We start from the raw sequence: 22485 nt of genomic DNA on the forward strand, positions 1-22485 counted from the left end.
TCTCTGTGTCTGTCTCTCTCTCTCAAAAATAAACATTAAAAAAAAAAAAAAAGAACACTTGTGCATTTGCACTCTTGGGAGCCTAGCACACAGCAGGCTGACAGGTCACCCAAGTGAGCCACCATGGTAAGCTGAGTCCTTAAGAATGATCAGCACTTTCCAGATGGACAAGGTAGTATGGGGGGAGGGAATGACAAAGGCATTACAGGCAAAGGAAGTAGCAAGGGCAGAGGCAGGGGGTATAGTGTGGCAGAAACACTGGTCTTAGGAAGGGAGAAATGTAGGACATGAGGCTTTGGGCCAACAGAAGGAGGTCAAGGCAAAGCTTCACCAGCATGAACCAGATCAGAATCTAACTTCTGGAGCCCCTCTTCCTATGGGTGATGAAGGGTGAGCTACTATTCTCAGGGCCTCAGTTTCCTTACCTTGAGAAACAGAACATTTTAGCGCTGCTCTGTGGTGCCAATGAACTTGGTGGTGGGTATAAATGTGCAGTGCCCAGTGCTGGGCATACAGTCAGCCTGTCCCGGAGCTCCTTCCATCCCTGGCCCCTCCCTTGGCCACTGTCAGCCCTCTCCTCTGGGCTCCCACACTTCACCAAACCATTGCCACATTCTGTTGTTTTCCTTGGTGCCTCCCCAGGATGCTGCAAGCTGCTTGAGGGCAGGTGCCACCTTGTTATCTACCTCTCTGAACCCAGCAGGTGAGCATCCAGGACCCTGTGATGATTGGGAGAAGAAGCAGCATGTGGTAAGTTGTATCCAGAATGGCCTGGAGTCTGGGAGGAGGAGGAGGAGGAGGAGGAGTGGAAGAGGAGGAAGAGGCCACTTTTAATGGAAGGCTCAGGGAAGTGACACTAAGGCCAAGTCCGAATGAACATGAGTTAGCTGAGTGGAAAGGAGCTGGCACGATCAGAAGCCAGGCTTGCCATGGGCAGAAATAAAGGTTTTAGAGTAGGAGAGGGGCCCCGAAGACCAGGTACCTTTTCCACTGGGACTGGGTACATTTCTCTGTATGCTTGTTTAACAGTGGCACTCTGCTGCTTGGAGCCTTCACTACTCACCTGCAAGGGAGCCGTCTTGCAAGGTGATGGTGAGGGAATAGGAAGATGCCGCAGCAAAGGCTAGCTTTTTTCATTTGCCCTCACTGAACCTCGCCTTCTATTGCCAGCTTCACATGTCCAGGTTGAGGGAATCACTGTGCTTCTTCAACTGCCTTGGAATTCTTCAGGGCAGGCTCCCAATAAAGCTGTCTTTCTTTGACCTGGGCCAATGTAGCACCAGGTTCGGTGTACACAGTATGATCATGGAGTTAGTCTCCGGGCCAGACTTCCAAGTCCCCCATGCCTCTAGGGACGTGGCTAATGGAGTCCCTCACACATTTGCTGAATGTTTATTGAACACCCACTGTGTGCCAGACCTGGGGAGAGATAAAAGGCAAACAGAATCTTGATGGCATGAGGCTTGTCATCTCGTCCCTCCCAACCCATATCAAACCTGGGCTCCCAGGACACTGTGAGGAAGGCCGGCTCCATTCCAGGCTACAAAATCTCCAGTTCTTTCTTCTTCTCCCCTTTCATGGGAAACTCACTGCTCTTAGAATGAAGAAAAATGCCTTCACATGGCCTAAATGTGTACTGAAACGGTACCTTTTTCCTTGCCTACACTGACACCCTAGGTCCCAACCACTATCACTTTTGCCTGATTGGCTACAGCAGGCTTCCAAATGGCCCCTACTCCCCTGCTTATCCCCCTCCATTCCCCATTCTTCAATCATAGTACTTTCCTTAAACATTTTATCTGACTAGGTGGCTGCTACACACATCCATCAAAGGTCTCTCACAGAGCATAGAAGAAAAGCCAAATCCCTTCTGTTCCTGTAAGGCTGTCCGGTCTGCCACCTGCCTCCCTTGTTCCTTCTAATACTTCTTACTCCATTCTGGCCATCTAGACAGCCACATGGCCTTTGCCAGCGCCTTTTCTCCTGCTTGAAACAATCTCCTCCCAGCCTCTCAGCTGCTCTATCCCATTCTTCAGTTTCCAGCGTTGGCCCTGGAGCCAGCTCACCCTCTGCTCCTAGCTGGCTGCATGACCTTGGGCAAACCATTGGCCTTCTCTTTGCTTTTTCTGTGAGATGGGCTGTTAATGATAACCATATTACAGGGTGGTTTCAAAGACTAAGGAAAATGAAGCACTGGAGGGGGGAGCTGCGCTCTGTAGGTTCCAGTGTTATTAATACTATTTCCTCAGTGAGGCTTTCATTGGAAAAGTAGGTCTCCAGAGTCACTTTCCCACCACCCAGTTTTCTTTTCTTCACAGCACTTATCAGTGTCCGAAATAATCTTGGTTATTCAATGATCTTATTTTATGCAGCCATTATTTATTGTGCGCCTACTGTGTGCCAAGCACGCTTTGTAATTTCCATCCGATTGGACAGCCCGTAAAGGCAAGGTTTCCGCCAGACCCGTTCACCTGTGTTCACCCAGCACCGTGGCCAGCACACAGTAGGCACTTCGCACGTCGGGGAGTGCCCGGCCCGCCCCTCCCCCGCTCCAGGAAGTGCGGGGGCTCCAGTCGCCCGGCCGGCCGCGATGCATTCTGGGGAAGTAGCAGCACCAGATCCAAGATGGCGGCCAGCAGGAGGCTGATGAAGGTAAAAGCCATTCTCCGGCGCCGGCCGGGCAGGAAGGTGCGGCGTTCCGGGCCCGGGGTCCCCGCGGCGGGCTGGGACTCCTCGGGGCGCCGCCGCTCGGTCTCCCGCTTCTACGTGGTCCCACCGCCCCTCCGGACCGCACGCGGGCTGGGGGAGCTAACGGGGCCGCCTAGGCCGCAGCCTGGGCGGGAGCGTCAGGCCGCGCTGGGAGCTGCCGCTGGCCCCTCTGCCTGGCCCGGGGCGTCCACACCGTCCTCCGCCCGGAACCGGGCAGGGTCCTCCTAGTGGCGGCGGCCTCCCGGACCCAGAGCGGTGTTGATGTGGGGGCCCGGCCGGGAGGTCCCGAACCGGGCGCCCGCGGGGAAGGCCTGAGCGCCGGAGCTCCGGCCGGGAGCCCGCGCCGCGGAGCCGCCCCGCCCTGGGCCGCAGCGCACTGGGTTTGGTGCCCCTTTCGGCCGGGTCGCAGCTCCGGAGGCCGGGAGGCTCGGGCTGGGGAAGGAAGGAGGAGGTCGGGCGACAAAAGTTAGGTCAGTTTGTTGGTGGGTCGTTTGAAATTGTGCTGGGTCCTAGCAAACTGTCGCCTTGTGACTGCAGAGTCACACAGCGGGTAAGTTCCAACTCCAGGAAGGCGTAGGGTCGGCCGCATTTGCAGCGCGGTTCTCCTTCCCGGTCTCCTTTTCAACCTACCACTTCTAGTCATCCGGATCTCCTTTCCTTGCTGAAGCAAAAGTGCCATTTTGGGGGGTGGGGGTTGGCTTCAATCGTTCGAACTCAAACCGGCCAAAGTTTATAAAAATAACTTGGTACTTTGTATCTTGAATGCAGCGGGTGCCTTCTTGTTAAGTGGCTCCTTTGGAGAGGATTACAGATGCTAAACTGGCTTAGTTCTTTCCCGAGTATGTTTGCCGGCGCCCTCCGGAGCCGACCTCGCCAAGATTTGTGAGCTGGCGCCCCGGTAGTGCTGCCGGGTTGCATCGAGCCGGAAATAAAAAAGAGCAGGAGCTGATTTCCTGAGAGGAGATAAAGAACTAGGATTCCTCTTGGGCAGAGCGGTGCTTGTTGGAACTAGACGTTGAACTTGGAGTCACAGCTTCTGGGCCCTCCCTCCCTGGGAACATTTCTTTTGTTCAGCAAGGGCTGGAGACGACGTTTAACTTCATAAAACTGGGTTAGAAGTGGGCACAAAAGAACAGTCAGCAGATTCCAAACTTCTCATCTCTTTTCTGCGGTGACACCACCATTCACCCAGTCATCCAGATGAGAGGACTGTTATTCACTTATTTCTGTACTCTTCTCCCCAAATGCAGTCACCCATTAAGCCTTGTGGATTTTACTTTAGAGAGAGTTGAGTGTGTGCCTTCCTTCCTAATCTTACCGAAATTACCTGAATCCATACCCTCATCTCTCAGATGCTTTTCCAAGTACATACTGAGTTTTTCTGACTCCCCTTCTTGGACACCAAAGTTCTTTTTCTAAAGCAAGTTTTTAATCCTTTCATTCCTATTGAAAACCTCTCTGATTTTATAGTCCTCAGCAGTTAATCCTAACTTCTTATTTGGCATGCAAGACCCTTCCTAGGCTGGCTGAAAGTAATCTGTTTAGCCTCACCTCCTGCCCCTTGTTTTCCCACTACCCTTGCAAATCATAATAGCTACCTTTTTTTTTTTAAGCTTTTACTTTGTGCTGCCCTGTACGTCACATTCATGATCATGTTTAATCCTCCCTGAAAGTAGACATTATTATTCCCATTTTGTAGGTGAAAAAATGGAATGCTGAGGGATTCGTTGGGTTGCCCCAGTTTTCCTAGCTAGGGAGGGTGAGCTGTGACCTCACTCAAGTTCTGACTCCAGAGCCCCCTGCTCTTCTTACTTACTTGCTATGTGGTGTCCTTTGCACATGCTGTTTGATCTACCTGAGAAAGGCTACCTTCCCCTTGCCTCTCCTCCCTTTCATAGAAGTTCTAGGTCCAATTCCAATGCTAGTTACTCTGTGAGGCCTTCTCCCCCAAACCTCTTCAGAATAAGTTGTTTCCTCCTTTGTGTGACCACAGTGCTTTCTTTTTTTTTTTTTTTTTTCCAACGTTTATTTATTTTTGGGACAGAGAGAGACAGAGCATGAACGGGGGAGGGGCAGAGAGAGAGGGAGACACAGAATCGGAAACAGGCTCCAGGCTCTGAGCCATCAGCCCAGAGCCTGACGCGGGGCTCGAACTCACGGACCGCGAGATCGTGACCTGGCTGAAGTCGGACGCTTAACTGACTGCGCCACCCAGGCGCCCCAACACAGTGCTTTCTTTATGTTTCTCTTTGAGCACTTGTCCCAATCACATTTGTGTTAAACTTGCCTTTCCTACAGAGTTCTGAGTTCCTTAAGGACAGGAATCTTGACCCAATTCATCTTGGTATCCCCTAGTCTACCCAAGTTGACCTAATTTGGGGTTCCCAGGCTTCCAGAGCTCTGAGAGGGGAGTTCCTATGGTTTTTAAATTATTTTTATGTTTCCAAAAATTGGAGCTTAGAAAGAACATGTATGGAGCACCTGGGGTGGCTCAGTCAGTTAAGCATCCAACTTCAGCTCAGGTCATGATCTCACAGTTTGGGGATTCAAGCCCTGTATTGGGCTCTGTGCTGACAGCTCAGAGCCTGGAGCCTGCTTCAGATTCTGTGTCTCCCTCTCTCTCTGTCCCTCCCCAACTCGTGCTCTGTCTCTCGCTCTCAAAATATAAGCATTTTAAAAAATTAAAAAAAAAAATGTAACATTAAGTACTTTATTTTATTTTATTTTTTATTTTTTTAGTGTTTATTTTTGAGAGGGAGAGTGAGAGAGAGAGAGGCAGAGAGAGGAGAGAGAATCCCAAGCAGGCTCTGCACCGTCAGCACAGAGCTGGATGCTGGGCTTGAACTCACAAACTGCAAGATCATGACCTGAGCAGAAATCAAAGAGTCTGGAAGCTTAGCCCAGGCGCCCCTAAGTACTTTTAAGTGCTAGATCATTTACATAAATTATTTTCCGTTAACACTTTAAGTTAGCATATTATCATCTTTATTTTACAGATGAGAGAATTATGAGGCTTAGATAGGTTGAGTATTACCTGAGGTGGAGTAGCAAGCAGACCAGTGTGGGGAGAGAAGATGTTAAATCTCCCTAGTTTCAAATCCCAAAGTCCATGCCTCTTTTCTTACTCCAAGAACACATGGAGGACTGTGTAGTTTCTTGAGTTGTGGATGGAAACTCTTTCAATTCAGTAGAGGAATGCTGGTTAAATGACTTAGATCACTGGCTCTGGGAGTCAGTGTTTAAGCTAGTTAAAAACAACAACAAATTATTGGTGCATATTGATCAATACTTGGGGTGGAAATAGAGGGGTTTTTGATGATGAAAGAAACATGCTGAATAATCAAATGAATTACATCTTAAAGAACTTTAGATTTCCTCAAAAACTATTTTCCAGGACACTCAGAGTCTGATTTCTTTGTAACCATGGACTGTATAAGATACATTATTGAAAGTAGAGTATTTGCATATATTGGCTAAGAAGTTATTTTAGGCAAAGTGAGTATGAGAAAGTCTTTATTTTTATTTTTTTAAATATGAAATGTATTGTCAGATTGGTTTCCATACAACACCCAGTGATCATCCCAAAAGGTGCCCTCCTCAATACTCATCACCCACCCTCCTCTCCCTCCCACTCCCCATTAACCCTCAGTTCTTAGTTTTTAAGAGTCTCTCATGCTTTGGTTCTCTCCCTCTCCAACCTCTTTTTTTTTTCTTCCCCTCCCCTATAGAGTAAAGTCTTTAATTTAAAAAGCATTTGCTAAAAGGATTAGCCTTTTTCAGAACCCTTTTTAGGAAAGAATGTTAATAAAACATTAAATACATTTTAATTTGCAAGCAGCAAATTCAGCATTGATGGTAACAACCAGATTGTAACCATTGCTTCTATCAGGAAGGGAAATAGCTACAAAAGTGAAACCTGTAGGTGTGGCTAAGGAAATTGATTGCAGTCTGATCATTTCTTTTCAGCCTCTCAATTGCACACATCTCCCCTAGGGGCCCTCCAGCTAAGTATCTTCCCAGAAGGGCTTTTCTCAGTGGGGGAAGTTGTGGATTTAAGAAGGGGGTATGTGACATTTTGCCAGTCATTATGCTGTAACTGTTGAGATGAGGAATTGAGATTGTAGCAACCTTTTAATACTACTTAAATGATGTTCAGTCAGAACTCTGTAATGGTGTACTTTCAGTCCATAACTACATGTGAATAAGTAAGAGGAGTCACTAATAATAGTTCTTTCCTTGGAATTCAAAAGCAATAAACCGGTTTGCTTTTGAATACAAGTTTATGTTCTCTGAAGTTGGGTAATTAACACGATAGAGCTGTGAACGTGTGTCTGGTAGGTGTGTGTCAAAGGGTGAGGGGAGTTTTTCAGATGATGTTATGCTGGTATAAATGTCCTGAATCCACTTGGTTTTAGGGAATTGAGAAAAACATTGTATTTTTTTTGTTCTAAATGTAAAATCCCAGTAAGTTCGGACTATTTCAGCTTCCCTTAATGATGCTCATTGTACATGTTTCCCTATTAAAAGAAAATTGAGACAGGCCCTGAGAAAGAGAATGGACTTGTTTGTTGCAACATTTGGGACCTTTTCTTAGGGTATATACTAGAGCAAAAACATTTGTCTCAGGGTACTTGGTGGACCTATTCTGGCCTTTTTATAATTCTATAAAGAGTTTGTTAAATTAGCAGTATATTGTACCAAATCACTTGGAAAATTCTCATTCCATTGAAAAGTATCACTAAATGTTCAAGAGAGATTTCTATTTTCTTTACTGCAACAGGAAGTTAGGGATTAACGTTTAGAGGACCCCAAGATATCTCTCCTGAGCCCAGACTTTGTATCTAACAGCCTGGAGAAGTTCCCTTTGAATGGCATATAGACCTGTGGTTGTCCAAACTTGTGTCCCCACAGCCCCCACGCTTCTCTTGTCTTGCCTTTCTCAGTTAATGATCCACTTGTCTACTCAGCCACTCAAGGAAGAACCTGGAGAAGCCCACCTCGCCTCCTCATTCCACATCTAGCCACTTCCCAGATTCTGCTGAACTAGGCCTTTATCCTCTCTGGCCTCTGCCTGTCTTTCTCCACCCTCTCTACCACTCCCTTAGTTCAAGCCATCCATTTGTGGTGGGCCACTTGCACTAGACTCCTTGGTAGTTTCCTTTTATTCCTCACCAGTCTATCCTCAGTCCCACATGATTCTTAACTGGCAGTGTGTCCATGAGAGGTACACATGCTCAGGGCTCAGGCCCTGCTCTCAGAGGTTGGAGCTAAATTCGGGAGGTCAGAGATCTGTATTTAAAACCCCACATTCCTTAGCATGTTCTTTCAAAGTCTGATCTTGCGAGTCTTTTCTCTCTGCACTTGCCCGTGGGATCCCCTACACATGCTCTGCACCCCGGGGTCTCTTGATGGGTATCCCTGCCCTGGTATCCCTGCCCTTTCTCTACATCAGGGTAATTTCTTGTCCTTTAGGACTCAACTCACAGGCACCTCCTCTTAGCCCTGCACTCGAGGAGCTCAGTGAGGGAGAAAAATGGCATACGCCTAGAACAAAGGAATTCTGGTCTGTCCACTGTATGCTGGATGTTTGCCAGCTGAATAATGGAGTATAAGGGGAAAGATCCTCTGACATTGAGAAGAAGGTGGAACTTGGTCTGGCCCTTGAAGCATAGGCAAGGGTTTGGGCTGTTGGAGAAGGGGGGGCCTGGCAGCCAGTAAGGTTTAGTAGCTCTCATCCCTCAAAATGGATGTGGGTGATGGCTAGGAGAGATGCCCTGGGGAACCGCAGTGACAGTTCACTACCCCCCCCCCCCCCCCCCCCGCCCCAAACAGTTGCCTGCTTCTGACCTTGTGCAGTCCCTTCCTTTGGTTTCAGTTAGTCCAGCCCTGAGGCACTTTCCAGAAGCACTGGGTAAGTGGCCTGGTTTTACCCTAGGTTGGTATATCCAGTGCACCTGGCCCTCCAGAACTATGAGCTTTCCCTCTTTCCGTCTTCCCTGCAGGGCTACATTCTCTGGCCAGCCGCTGAAGACTTGTCTCTCCATGAAGGGGCATTGCAGAAGGTGATGCTGATGAGTTTAAGGACAGGTGGCATAGAGATGTCTGGGCCTTTCAGTTGAGGGGGTCAGATGTATCCTCAGCTGTAACATCCAGGAGAAGCAGCAGGCTGCTCACATGTGAGAGCCTTTGCCTCTGGGTTTCCTCTAGCCAGTCTCATCCTATCTGTCTGTTCTTGAGGGCATAGGTAAACCTAACCCTCACCCCAATAAAAAGTGGGGAGGAAAGGGTGTTTCATTCAAAGCTATTGGGAGAGAGAATATGGTATCCTGGTTAAGAGCTCAGGTTCTGGAGGTTGTGTACTGGGCCTGCCATATCTTAGTTGTGGGAACTTGGGCAAATTACTTAATCTCTGTGCTTTAGTTACTTCATCTGTGTGCGAAAGTGAAATGAGTTAGTATATGTCACATGCTCCAGAGAGTGCTTAGCATATCCTAAGTGTTAGATACACATAGATTGTTATTATCGGGAGTGAGCAAAACATATCCCAGGGCAATGACAGAGCAGCCTGGCAGGAGGGTAGGGGCTTGGAGATGGTACTGAAAAGGTGGGTTGGACCATGCCTGGACACGACCTCATTACCCAGGCAGAGCCCATTCTCTTTCCCACCCTGCTCTTCTGCCTTTTGAAATAACCTGTTCCTTAGGATTAGCAAGAAGTTTGTTGAGGCAGCTGTGTGAATGTGTCTTTGTTCAAAAAATGTTTACTTTTTCCAACAAAATTAAAAAGCTCTTGAATTCAAAATTTTGTCTTTCCGGTATCTCTGAATCTCACACTTACATTATCTCTTCGTGTCCTTCATGTATGTGCCGTGCAGTGACCGTCACTGTGTCCAAAGATGAGTCCAGGTGCTGTGGAAGGCACGGAAAGATGCTGAGCTGGCAGTAAGGGGTGGGAGTTTGCAAGAAATACTTTGAAGAAGTAGTTGCAGTCCCAGAAATAAAATTGTTGCTTTTTGTCTTCTCTTTCAGCCCTGAAGCAGAAAGTTAAGAAAGGTTGCTTCTGGTGGCTGATCCGTTTTTGCTCCTGGCCCTTGCCACAGTCTCTTTAGAATTCCAGAGCTGAGAGGAACACCCTTGACAGACAAGAGGCTGAGGCTTGGGGCGGGGGTACCACCCACAGGCTGGCAGTGGCACTGGGCACACTCATTGCCCAGGCCTCCCTGTTCTTAGGGTTTTGCTCCTGCTCACATGACTGCTTTTGGTTTTTAAGGAGGAACAAGGTGGAGAGGAGGGGAATTCATTTCAGGTCAGGTGGTGGGTTTTTTGTTCAGTTTGTAATAATTCCAGGTCTGTATTGATTATAGTTTTCTTTACTTCATGATCTTATCAGATTTTGTTTCTGCTTTTTTGCCAACATAGTTCAGCAGCAGAGGAAAATGCTGTTTTCACAGTCCCTAGCCCAGCAGGCACATTTGCAAGCAAGTCAGTAACGTCAAATCTAGTGCTCATGGTGGTGGTCTGTCTTTCTGAGCGAGGATGGTGCCTGATTCTATCACAGGATCAGGGAGTGGGTACGACTCAGAAGCTGAACAGCCTCTGAGTGCTTTCTGACATGGTTTGTAAAATATGTCCTTCACACCAGTGTACATCTTGTTAAGAAAGCTCAGCTCAGGAAAGCTAACCTTACAGAAGGAGATCTGCCATGTGTTTTACCCACGTGGTTCCCATTCCAGTCACTTGTGCTGGGGTGCTGGACTCAAGAATGCCATGTACAACCATGTTCATATGTAGACAGAAACATATTCCAGGAGCCAGGCTGACATCTGGAAGCTGACTGTGTGGAGCTGGCATCAGAGTCCACTCAGCTGGGCCTGGGCCATGCTTGCCCAGAGGTGTGTGGGCAGTGTATGCCTATAAGCTTGTACTGAGTGTTCTCTTCAGCCATGCCCTCTTAGAATGACCTCTTGACAAGTGGCCCACCATCCTGGATCAGTGTGCTGTGGTCAAGTTCAGATCTTAACTTCTATCACGGACTCATTTGTGCCATCACCTTGAGCCTCAGTGTCCTGATTTCTGCAGTAGGATGATAAAACTACTTCATAGAGTTGTGATAGTAGTTAAATATGTTAGTTGTGAAAATAACTAAGTGTAAGATGGTATACTGCCGACCCGTGGAAGGGGTGATGTGTTTCTGTGGGTCCTGCCTCCTTTGCTAACTATTAATTGAAATAAGAGAATCATATTTGCGGGGCTCTGAAACCTATATATATCTAAACCTGTATATATCTAAACATATACAGTATTTTGATATAATGTTTTCTTAACTGTTCATTTTTGAGAGACAGAGCATGCGAGCAGGGGAGGGGCAGGGAGAGAGGGAGACACAGAATCCAAAGCAGGCTCCAGGCTCTGAGCTGTCAGCACAGAGCCTGATGCCAGGCTTAAACCCATGAGCCGTGAGATCATGACCTGAGTGGAAGCTGGACACTCAACCAACTTAGCCACCCAGGCACTCCTACAGTATTTTGAATTAAAGTCATGATTTAGTATCCTTGCCACTGATTGCTTTGTGTGAGCTTGGAAAGCACATATCTGTCAAAATTAGCTACTTGGCTACTGTCACACAAAAAAGCAGGAAGAGGCTTTTTCAAATAACTAATGTCCTCCCAGTTGTGTAGCTGGTATTTGAGAGCTATACTGTACTTAGATTAAAAAAAAAAAACTTATTTATTTATTTTGAGAGACAATGTGTGTGTGTGAGCAGGGGAAGGGGTAGAGAAAGAGAGAGGGAGGGAGAGAATCCCAAGTAGGCTCCACGCTTAGCACAGAACCTGACTTGGGGCTTGATCTCACGATCAAGCTGATGTAAAGAGTTGGGCGCTTAACCAACTGAGCCACCCAGGCATCCCTGTACTTAGATTTAAGGCAGGTTTGTGTAACTTCCCCTTAGACATGCAGCTCCATCTGCCAGGTTTCACTTTGTCTGGACAAGACAAGCCTAGAAATGTTCCTTGCATGGCATAAACACTTAACGACCAGCTGTGAAGGGCTAGGGCAAATGCTATATATGTTCATGCTTTTGTCATTATAAATTTTGGGAAGCTAAGCTCTGCAAGTATCTTGTTGAAGAAATAAGAGCCCCTGCATTGCTTGTTTCTAGTGGAACCCCTTGCCACCCTCACCTATTGCTTTGTGTGGCTGAGAGAGATTCTAGGTTTGCTTCTGGTCCTGGCCCTGGCCCTACCCTATAAAGGGTCTGTGATTTGGGCTTCTCTGAACTTCAGCTTTACCATCTGTAAGAAGCTAATATGCCTGACTTGCCCATCTCTGAGTGTCTGTGAGCTTGCAGTCTTATTCTGTGTGCTGTCTGTTGTAAACACTGCAGAATGTTCTTGTGACCAACCACTTCTCACGCTTCTCTCTCAGAGTCTTGCTCCTGCTTTTCACATGGCTGCTTTTGGTGTATGCCTCCTACACCGAAGGTACGCACTTTCCCTAGCATCTTCATTTCTGGAGGTTGTCCCCAGAAATAACGCTCTTTCCTAGAAGATGACCTCTTCCCTGGCATCTCTCCATTTGTTTATTGTTGGGATTTTGTAAGTGGTGACACTAAGCTATTGCCCGCCTAAGGGGAGTGTGGTGGTGATGTGTTCTTAGCAACTCCTCTGCCTTATGTTTTTCTTTTTCTTTTTTTTTAAATTTATTTTTTATGTTTATTTTTGAGAGAGAGAGAAAGAGCATGAGTGGGAAGGGGCAGAGAGAGGGGGAGACACAGAATCAGAAGCAGGCCCCAGGCTCTGAGCTGTCAGCACAGAGTCCGACGTGGGGCTCCAACCCATGAACTGTGAGATCATGACCCAACCCAAAGTTGGACACTTAACCAACTGAGCCACCCAGGTGCCCAGCATTCACTTTTTAAAAAAAAAAGTTCAGGAAGATTTCTGGGTTTCTATTACCACAAACTTGTTGCAGCTGGAAGGATTCCTTACGTTGCTTCTGTGTGCCTGGCTTCGTGGGAGGTGTTAGCTCTTTTAGGAGCTTATTTCTAGTCATGGAAATGACACTGAATTAATCAGGGCTTCAGGATCTTCCTTTCTAAAAGACAGGATTGGATGGGCATGGTAGTTCTTAAGGAGTACAGCTCAGTCACTGGGGGATCCCCTGGCATAGGTGCCCAGCCTTACACAGGAGACTGTTTCTGCAAGTCTAGAATGAGGCCTCAGCACAAGTCATGTTTTCTCCCTCCACACTCCCTCTCTGCCCCATCTCTCTGCATGTGGTTGTTGAACAATTCCCCCTGGGCCTTTGGGTACCCTCTTAATTGAGAGTCCCCTAATGTTAGTTAAGACTCCAGCCAAACTTGGCTCCCAGCTGCTTCCCAGACACATGGGGTGATTGCATACGTTTCTTGTTTTCTTATTATTTTTTTTAAAGTTTTTATTTATTTTGTGAGAGACAGAGTGCAAGTGGGGGAGGGGGGGAGAGAGAGAGAGAGAGAGAGAGAGAGAGAGTGAGAGTGAGTGTCTCAGGCTTCATGCTGCCAGCACAGAGCCCAACGTGGGGCTTGAACTCGTGAAACTGTGAGATCATGACCTGAGCCGAAATCAAGAGTGGGAGGGGCGCCTGGGTGGCTCAGTCGGTTGAGTGTCTGACTTCGGCTCAGGTCATGATCTCACACACTTTGTGAGTTCGAGCCCCACATCGGGCTCTGTGCTGACGGCTCGGAGACTGGAGCCTGCTTCAGATTCTGTGTCTCCCTCTCTCTCTGCCCCTAACCCACTCACATTCTGACTCTGTCTCTCAAAAATAAATAAACATTTAAAAAAAAAAAAGAAGAAATCAAGAGTGGGATACTTAATCTACTGAGCCACCCAGGCGCCCCCATCTGTCTGCTGAATGGATTTCTTAAAGAGGACCATGGCCACAGCTAGCTGAGAATCGCTGGCTCCTGAAGGGTTCTCCGTCAGTGCTGCGTGAGGGTTGCCCTGGGAGATTTTGAATGGTTGCTTTTCCAGGCATCAGCATAGATCTCCAGAGAAGGCGGGGGGGGGGGGGGGGGGGGGGGACTGTTAACTACTTTGCCTGAACTTGGATGCATACATTGGAGTTATGTGACCGAGAGCTCACTGTGTATAGCTGACTCCTGCTGTCCTCTCAGGGATAAGCCGAGGCTTCTGTGCAGGGCCAGGGCTGTCTCCTGTTAGTGCCTGCAGAATTGTTAGGCAGTAGTCTGTTTCTGGACTGTGCCACACTCCTGCCTGGCATGGGCATCAAGCTCTCCGGGCTATAGTCTGGGCAGTGGACTTTTCTCTTTTTGAAGAGCTGGGCAGCATACCCAGGCTCTTTCAAGTTCCCTCAATACACTGAGATCCACCTCTGGGCTCAGAAATGGACCTCATTTTGAGAAGCATTGCTGTCTTTCTCCCTCATCACTTGCTCTGGGTGGGAAGCCTGCTGTCTCCTACTGGGAGAAGGAATGAGCTCACTGGCTGGTTCTGCTTTCCCTCGCACTCTTCTCTTGGTTTGTCAGTACTGGCGCCATCAGCCTGGAGCAGCTGACCCAGGACAGCTTCTTGCTCCTAGTAGAACTGAAACAAACTTTTGTGGCCTTATTTTGTAAGCTTCTGTCTTTTTTGGTTTTGGTCTTCCTGACTCTGTTCTAGAGCCGGGCCACTCACAGTTTTCCTTTGTCAGGTCCCTTTTTTCGCATCATTTGTAATAATATCCTTTTGATTTGAACTTAAAATTTTTTTTTAAGTTTATTTATTTAGAGAGAGCATGAGCACATGGAGGAGGGGCAGAGAGAGGGAGAGAGAGAGAATCCCAAGCAGGCTCCGCACTGTCAGCATGGATCCTTACGCAGGGCTCAAACTCACAAACTTCAAGATCATGACCTAAGTCGAAATCAACAGTTGGATACTTAGCTGACCAAGCCACCCAGGCACCCCTTGAATTTGAACTTTGAATTTACATTGGTTTCTTTAAATTCCTTCCCCAGTTCTTCCATCTGAGGATTATTCTCAGTTATAGGGGTGCACTTTTGCTTGAGGGTTTGTTAAGCCTCTTGAGTCATCTTGCCTTTTCCAATCTCAGACCTTCAGATGAACCTGTCTTTTCTCTGAATGACTAGAATCCATCCTCTTCAAGTTGTTCCCCTTGGTGGGGTGTGATTGGCATTTTGGGCCAAGCAGTTCTTATCTGGAGGACCTGCTTGTGCAATGCAGGACTTTTAGCATCCTGGCTACCAATGATGCCAGTGGTTCTCAGCAGCTGGGGCTCTAGAGGATATTGGGAAACCAGGGTGGAGTGGTGTCACAATGCTTGGCATGTAATGGGCTGGGCTCAGGATGGTCAAGTGCAGAGTCCTATCTGGATGTCTGTGCCACCCTGTTGAGAAACGCTGCCTAGCATTCCCTGGAGATTACAGGGCTTGCTTGCTTGCTTGTTTGTTTGTCTTGGTTTCTCTCACTTCTGCCTTACAATCACTTCTTCTTGTTGATTAGAATTATGCAAAGGAGGTTGTCTCTTCTGCTCTTCGGTGAGCTTAACTTGATAGCAAGTTGAGAGTTTATCTGATAACTAGTAATCAATAAACTGAGCTTTGGATTTCTTGAACCTCCCAGTTCAGCTGACATTAGTGTTGCCCATTCTTCTCTAGTAGGGGGTGAGAAGGATGGCATCTTCCCCAGTTTTTGAAAAAAAAATTTTTTAATGTTTATTTTTGAGAGATTGAGACAGAGCATGAGCAGGGAAGGGGCAGAGAGAGAGGGAGACACAGAATTCGAAGCAGGCTCCAGGCTCCAAGCTGTCAACACAGCCTGACATGGGGCTCGAACTCACGAACCATGAGATCATGACCCGAGCTGAAGTCAGACACTCAATGGACCGAGCCACCCAGGCGCCCCTCCCACAGTTTTTGTTTTATCTTTGTTCATGTGTCTCTTGATATCAGAACACCAGTAGGTGCCCTCTCTGCACCCCCGCCCGCAGTTGAGTCTCATCTTGCTTCATTTTTGTAATTCTTTTGAAATTTACCTTCTTGTGTTTATTACTTATACTTCCTATTGTTATTAGTACGTGAATTTCTGAAGCCATAGAGTAAATTTACAGATTATTTAAAATTAATTTTCTTCCATGAAAATTGAATATAATCTCATTTGTTGTCTAGTTTCAATGTTCTATCTGAAATTGTTTTCCTACCTGTATGTGGTTTAAAACATTTCTGATAGCTTGGTAAGATTCAGCTCTTAAGTGACATATGATATGTTCTGTCTCTAGCCAGGAATCTTACTCTGATATCTTATACCAGGGATCAGAAAGTCAAAATACATGGAGAGCATTTCCCATCCCAGAGCCTTTTCTTCCTCAAGCCCCAGCTTCCTGTCCCTTCACTACCCTGATAATTAAGCAAGTGAACATGACCATGAGCTCCTGAGGCTTTTAGATCCGTGCCCTCAAGCTTACCCTCATGGAGCTTATATGCTCTTTGGGGAGTGGGGCAGAGTGTTAGAGTGAGATTTATTTATTCCCCATCCTGAAGGTTTCATTGTCCCCAGGGGAGCATTTCTGATGAGTCTTGGGCATTAGAAGGAAGACCAGATGGCAGTTGGCAAGTGAGTGGTCTCTTAGGTTCCATGCTTTCCTCCCTGCAGGCTCGGGAAGAGGAGCCAGACCACACCTTCCCCATCGCAGTGGCCACAACCATTGCAACCAGCTTCCTGATGGAAGCTGAGCATTGCTTAGAAGTGGAGCTTTCCTGTCACTGTGTGGCTTGTTAAAAATCCCTATTTCAGACTCCACCCCACAGTTTCTGGACCAGAATTTCCAGGGCTGGGGCCTAAGCCAGATGGTGGTAGTGGGCAGCTAGGGTTGACAAGCAGCAGCATCCTGTAGGAAGAAGCGTGGTCGGGTGTGTCGCCTGCCATGAAGCACCAGCACATCCCAACTGCCTGTTCTGTGTCTTCATTTGACACACTGTCCTTCTCTGCCTACTCCATACCACACATCCTCCAACTTAGAACCTGTAACACTGGCTCACTTCCTACTTTCTTTGGAATTGTTTGCTCATGGGGCCTTTTAAACTGTTGCCTATGTGATGGGAATGTAAGGTGCAGAGGATCTTTTGGGCTTATTCAGAGCCTCCGGTGCCATCGTGAGCCATAGTACCACACACAGAGGGGCTTCTAAGTTCCAAAAGGGTGCGTGGGCTGGACCAACAAGGAGGAAGCCAGGGCCAGTGAGGAAGCTGTTCTGCCTGCTCAGCAGGAGAGGCAGAACTCAGCTAGGTGGTGCTCTGAGGATGCCGAAAAGAGTGTACCCAAGAGATGTTGAGGAGACTTGTACCAAGGACAAGAGACCAGGTTGAGACATTGGAGGGATTGTGTCACTCCAGGTGTCTGAGAATGGAGGAATATTGGGAATGTGGGCAGGCTAGTGCACAGTGGGTGGCTTGGGTCAAAATGCCTCTTGATGTTGACTTGAGTTGTTGGAGAAGCAGCAGTGCACAGTTGAGAAACAAGTAATAAGACAATTGTAGACTAAAGACTTCTCGGGTAGGGCCCTGAAGTAGTCATGGTGATTGTGCTTTCTGGACCAAATGGCATTTGTGGCATGAACTGTTTAATAATAATCCCTCATTTGCAAAGAGTTCTGTTGCATAGTCATTGCCCCTTTGTTGTGTTTGATTCTGGGTCTGTGTTGAAGCCGAGGAAGTGAAGGCTCAGTGAAAGGCACATGTCCCCCTCTCCACCCCATAGTGGATAGTTGTTCTCTTCCCTGTGTGTCCGTGCTGAGGCAGAGTTCTGAAATCACACCTACAGCACTGGGTAGAAAACCTGGTAGGTATGTGTTTGGCTCTAGTCCCCAGTTTTGTTTATCTTTATATCCTCAACACCTGACTCATAGCTTAATAAATCTTGGTTGGAAGAAGTCAGGTCTGTAACACCTTTCTTGCGCCCCTGCCACGTGGCTGCCCTGTCTAGGGGTCCGAGGGTGTTTAAACAAAGGTCTGGTGACCAGCCCAAAGAGGAGGCAGTGTGTCTGCAGAAGACAGTTATTTGTCCCACCGAGTTCCATGGGGTCACCAAGGTGGGGGTTTGTCTTGGTCTGGGGCAAGGGTTGAGGGGACCGCTGTGGCTCTGGGCCTCTTAACCAGACTGGGTGCGGTCTAGTCCACACTTTAAAATTTTGTCATTGGTGGTGTTGACACTTGGTTTAATTTGAGGGAGTCAGGAGGGATCTTAATGTGTGGTGCTTTCCCCTGTTTGACACCCCTTTATGCTTTGTTAATCAACAGGAGCTTGAAGAAATCCGCAAATGTGGAATGAAAAACTTCCGTAACATCCAGGTTGATGAAGCTAATTTATTGACTTGGCAAGGGCTTATTGTTCCTGTGAGTATTGAACACTTCCACTTCTTATCAGATTATTCTTCAAGGTGATGTGTGTGCCGGGCTTACCTCTCTGCTCCCAAGTAGGCTCTTAGGTGAAGTAGCCAACAGAGGCACAGAGGCGGGCTGTCACTCTAGGATATAATAAGGCAGGGACTCTAACTTTGGGTTCCTAAGTAGAATCCTGTCTTTGCAGTGGTTTTGTTAACATTCTGGGGGGCCCAAGCTTTCCACTTCTTTGGTTATCGGCCCAGGAAAGGAGCGTGTGTTTGTGCTCCTGTCTTCCCTGGCTTCTCTGTGTCTGGTCCCATTTGTCCAGACAGTGCTGCCTTCTCTGACCTCTCTTAGGAGATGGCGGACATTCCCATCTAGATCTTTTCTTTGCTTCCCCACCTGGTTTTGCATCTGGATGTCTAACCCTCTGGACCCTTGCGTTCCGGGCTTTATTCCTGGTCCCCTCCAATATGTGCCTGCCATTGGTCTCAAATCCCTTTGTCTAACAAGCCCACCTGGTCCCCTCACCCAGTGTCTTGTCTGGGGCCTCTGCTTCCACTGTCTGAACCCCACAGCTCATGCTCCCCCTGCCTCACGGGCTTCTGCCTTCAGATAGGCTCAGGCTTGCTCCTGGCAAGGGCCTTCCTGTGGCCTTACTGTCCTCTCGATTTAGTGTCTGCTCTTTTTCCATCTTTTCATCTCCTCACCCCCCGAGTCTCCTCCTGTACTAACTCCAATTTGTAGTTCCAGTTTCTCCCACCCTTCTGGAACCACCTCACACTGAGCACATGGGCTCCCCTTTGTCCTCATGCCTCGGGCTCTACAGCCCTAGAGCCCACTTGCCTCCCCAGCCTTTGGAGCCCATGCGGTGTCCCAGCTCCTGGTTCTGTGACCTTGCGCCACTCACACCTGTCTTCCTGCTGCTTCCTCTGAGCTCTTAGGGACATTGTTTAGTCTCTTGCCCATCTCTCATGCTGTTTCTTGGGGTCCCTGCATCTTCCAGCATCGTAGCTTACTAGGTTATTACTGTACATGAAGGAGTCCTGTCCTTGCCTCTATTCCTGCCCTGTCTCCAGAGCCACACCATCTGTCTGTGACGTAGCCTACTTGGACACCGTGTGCCTTCTAGTCTCCCTGGCTCCCAACCGGGACTTCTGCATGAGTGCCCCCTTCCTTCCTGTTCTTCTACCTCTACTGCTTCCTCTTTTCATCCCCACTTTCCCTGTGAGCCTCAGGCCCTTCTCCTGTGCCTGTCCCTGCCCTACCCTATTGTATAGACTCTTTCCTTGTGGGCAGAGTGGCTACTTTGCCAAAGCAGAACATGGAACATGCTTACTGTAGATACTTTCTTCTTAATGCTGGTTACAGATCATGCCTTTTTAAAAGAGACACAACAGTAGATATTGGATTCCTGCTTTATTTTCATAACCATTTGGATAAGTAAGGAAAGATATGCTTTTGTAGCATTTCAGTACACACTCAAAAATTTTAAACCTGGGAGTATCCAGTCTGGCTTTGAGGATGAGTCCTTTAGATTTCTCCAGGCTTGGCGATGGTGGGGCTCAGGGCACAGTATATAGATGGTGGAGGAGCCTCTGGCTGGGAAGGTTCAGGCGGTGACCTCTGGCCTTGTCTGCTGTAGAGAACTGTTAGGTGCTAAGTGGAAGGATGGTCAGGACCATATGACCTGTCTCTGGTGTCATGTTTGGTGGAGCCTGTGGAACGAGCTGTGGTCTTATAAGTCCCAAGGTGGAGACTGGCTGGTGGAATGTAGCGTGCTTGAGTCCATGCTCTGGGGAGTGTCTAGGCCAAAGCCTTGCCTTTCATTTAGGGGAAGCTAGTGCCAGAGACAGTAGGCCATAGCTACTCTCTCCCCATTCCATTGCCTCTTCCCACCCCTCTCTTGTGTCCTTCAATTACTGCCCAGGGCTCCTGGCTTGGTGTGGGGAGCATTTCAAGGAAGCAGTTACGGTGCTCTTGGCAATTAACCCCTCCATGGCCCCCAGTCATACCCCACACCTGGGCCTCAGGTGTTCCTGCACCACAGGGGCTGGGGAGTCTTCTACCTAGACTCACCTGGGGTCCACCCAACTGGAGTGAAAGCAGAGCCAGGCTGATAAAGACATAGTAGTCTAGAAGCATGCTTTGACCACAGGATCTGGTCCTACTTAGTTAAATAGTCCCTAGCTGTAGCTCAGAGCAAGGACAGACTTGGACCCCCCCAGAGAGGGAAAGTGAACCGGGTGTGGTGCTACCTCGAGACACTTCATTGTTACCATGGCACTTCAGGCTTATTCCCCTTAAGTGCTTAATTTTGTGTAGTTTGTTTTTTTTTTTCATTTGAAATTCAGAGGTAATGTCTAAGGAAGAAAAAAAATCCCATAAGCCTAACATAAAGAAATTCAGTAAGGTTTTGGGCACCTGCCCTTTAGAAACTGGAGGTATGGTGATGAGCCTTCTCGAATTTCTGACCCAATGAACATGTTCACTCTTAACCATTAGCAACTCCTCCCAACCTTTTTACATGCACTTTAAAAAAAATTTTTTTTTTTTTAATATTTATTTTTAAGACAGAGAGAGACAGAGCATGAGCGGGGAAGGGGCAGAGAGAGGGGGAGACACAGAATCCGAAGCAGGCTCCAGGCTTCAAGCTGTCAGCACAGAGCCCGATGCGGGGCTTGAACCCACGAACAGTGAGATCATGACCTGAGCCGAAGTCAGACACTTAACCGACTGAGCCACCCAGGCGCCCCGGCATGCAATTTTTAATGAACCATTTGGTAATTTCATAATTATTACATACTTTCATCATTTAGTCATTGCCTTGAAACTCTGTGAACATAATTTTTTTTTTTTAATTTTTTTTTCAACGTTTTTTATTTATTTTTGGGACAGAGAGAGACAGAGCATGAATGGGGGAGGGGCAGAGAGAGAGGGAGACACAGAATCGGAAACAGGCTCCAGGCTCTGAGCCATCAGCCCAGAGCCCGACTCGGGGCTCGAACCCACGGACCGCGAGATCGTGACCTGGCTGAAGTCGGACACTTAACCGACTGCGCCACCCAGGCGCCCCTGTGAACATAATTTTTGATAACTGTACAAATCCCATAATATATTTATTCAATCATTCCTTTGATTTTGGCCATTTGGATTGTTGTTTTTCCAGTTTTAAAATAATTTATCCTTGAAAGGGGTGCCTGGCTGGCTCAGTCGGTGGAGCGTGTAACTCTTTTCTCAGGGTTATGAGATTGAGCCCCACGTTGGGTGTAGTTTTAAAAAGTTAATGGATTTTAAAAAATGTTTTTTAAGTGAAATAATTTGCCCAAGAACATCTTTATGTGAAAGTCTTAGTGTGCATCTTTGTTTATTTTATTTTTTATTTTCATTAATTAAAAAATTGTGTTTAGTGTTTATTTTTGAGAGAGAGAGAGAGAGAGAGGGAGAGAGAGAGAGAGAGAGAGAGAGAGAGAAGGAGCAGGGGAGGAGCAGAGAGAGAGGGAGACATAGAATCTGAAGCAGGCTCCAGGCTATGAGCTGTCAGCACAGAGCCGGACGAGGGGCTTGAAGTCATGAACCGTGAGATCATGACCTGAGCTGAAGTCACACGCTTTAACCAGCTAAGCCACCCAGGTGCCCCTGTTTATTTTAGATTTGATTTTAAAATACAGCCTGACCAGAAGGAAGATTATATTATATATATCTATAAACCTGTGTATCATCAAGTTATCTCATGGAAAGGTTGTGCCAATTTATATTCTCATGGCCACTGTCTGCAAAGTGCCTGCACATGTTCTTTGTATGTCATGAAGGTTGCTGGGTGTTATTAAAGGGGTTCTGAATGGCAGTACTTCAGCACCAGCCTGTGGGGTCCGATTGCCCCAGGTGAGAACCCCAGCCCTGCCCTAACTGGTTTGGGGATCTTTGGCAAGTTAGTGAATCAGTTTGTCCCAATATCCTTACATCTAAAAGGAGTACTTCATCTCACTGATTGTTGTAAAAGTTCAGTAAGTGCTTGTGTGTGAAGTGCTTAGTCTCTTCTATATTATTAAAGCCTTTGTGAGGTTGCCTGCAAAACTATTTGGCAGTTATGTAGTAAAGAGCCTGTGAAACAAGCATACAGAAAGAAATCATTGTTGCCAATTTGATAGGTGCAAAAGTACTCAATTGGATTTGTGTCTTGGTCCCATTCAGACTGTTACATAACCAGGAGCTGGTTAGTTTAGAACAACAGACAACAGAATTAAATGTCTGAAAAAATTTATTTTTCTGTATCTAGTTTATAACAACAGAAATTTATTTCTCATAGTTCTGAAGGCTGGGAGTTGGAGATCAGAGTGCCTGCCAGTCTGGTGAGAGCCTTGTTCCTGGTCACAGACTTCCCTTGCATCCTCACAT

At 47.4% G+C, this 22485-nt stretch overlaps 1 protein-coding gene across 2 annotated transcripts in view; it reads left to right on the forward strand.

Moving 5' to 3' along the window:
* Window positions 1-2504: 2504 nt before the first annotated feature.
* Window positions 2505-22485, forward strand: part of UBE2L3 (ubiquitin conjugating enzyme E2 L3) — a 54796-nt gene continuing 34815 nt past the window's right edge. Inside the window, exons 1-2 of one of the 2 annotated variants that reach the window (XM_019814934.3) lie at window positions 2505-2652; window positions 18004-18099. In XM_019814934.3, coding sequence (XP_019670493.2) covers window positions 2626-2652; window positions 18004-18099 — 123 coding nt within the window. In that variant the 5' untranslated portion in view covers window positions 2505-2625. The remainder of the gene's footprint in view (window positions 2653-18003; window positions 18100-22485) is intronic. The other variant, XM_023241707.2, reaches the window with a different exon arrangement.

Source organism: Felis catus, chromosome D3 (genome assembly GCF_018350175.1).
Source record: "Felis catus isolate Fca126 chromosome D3, F.catus_Fca126_mat1.0, whole genome shotgun sequence".
NCBI lineage: Eukaryota > Metazoa > Chordata > Mammalia > Carnivora > Felidae > Felis > Felis catus.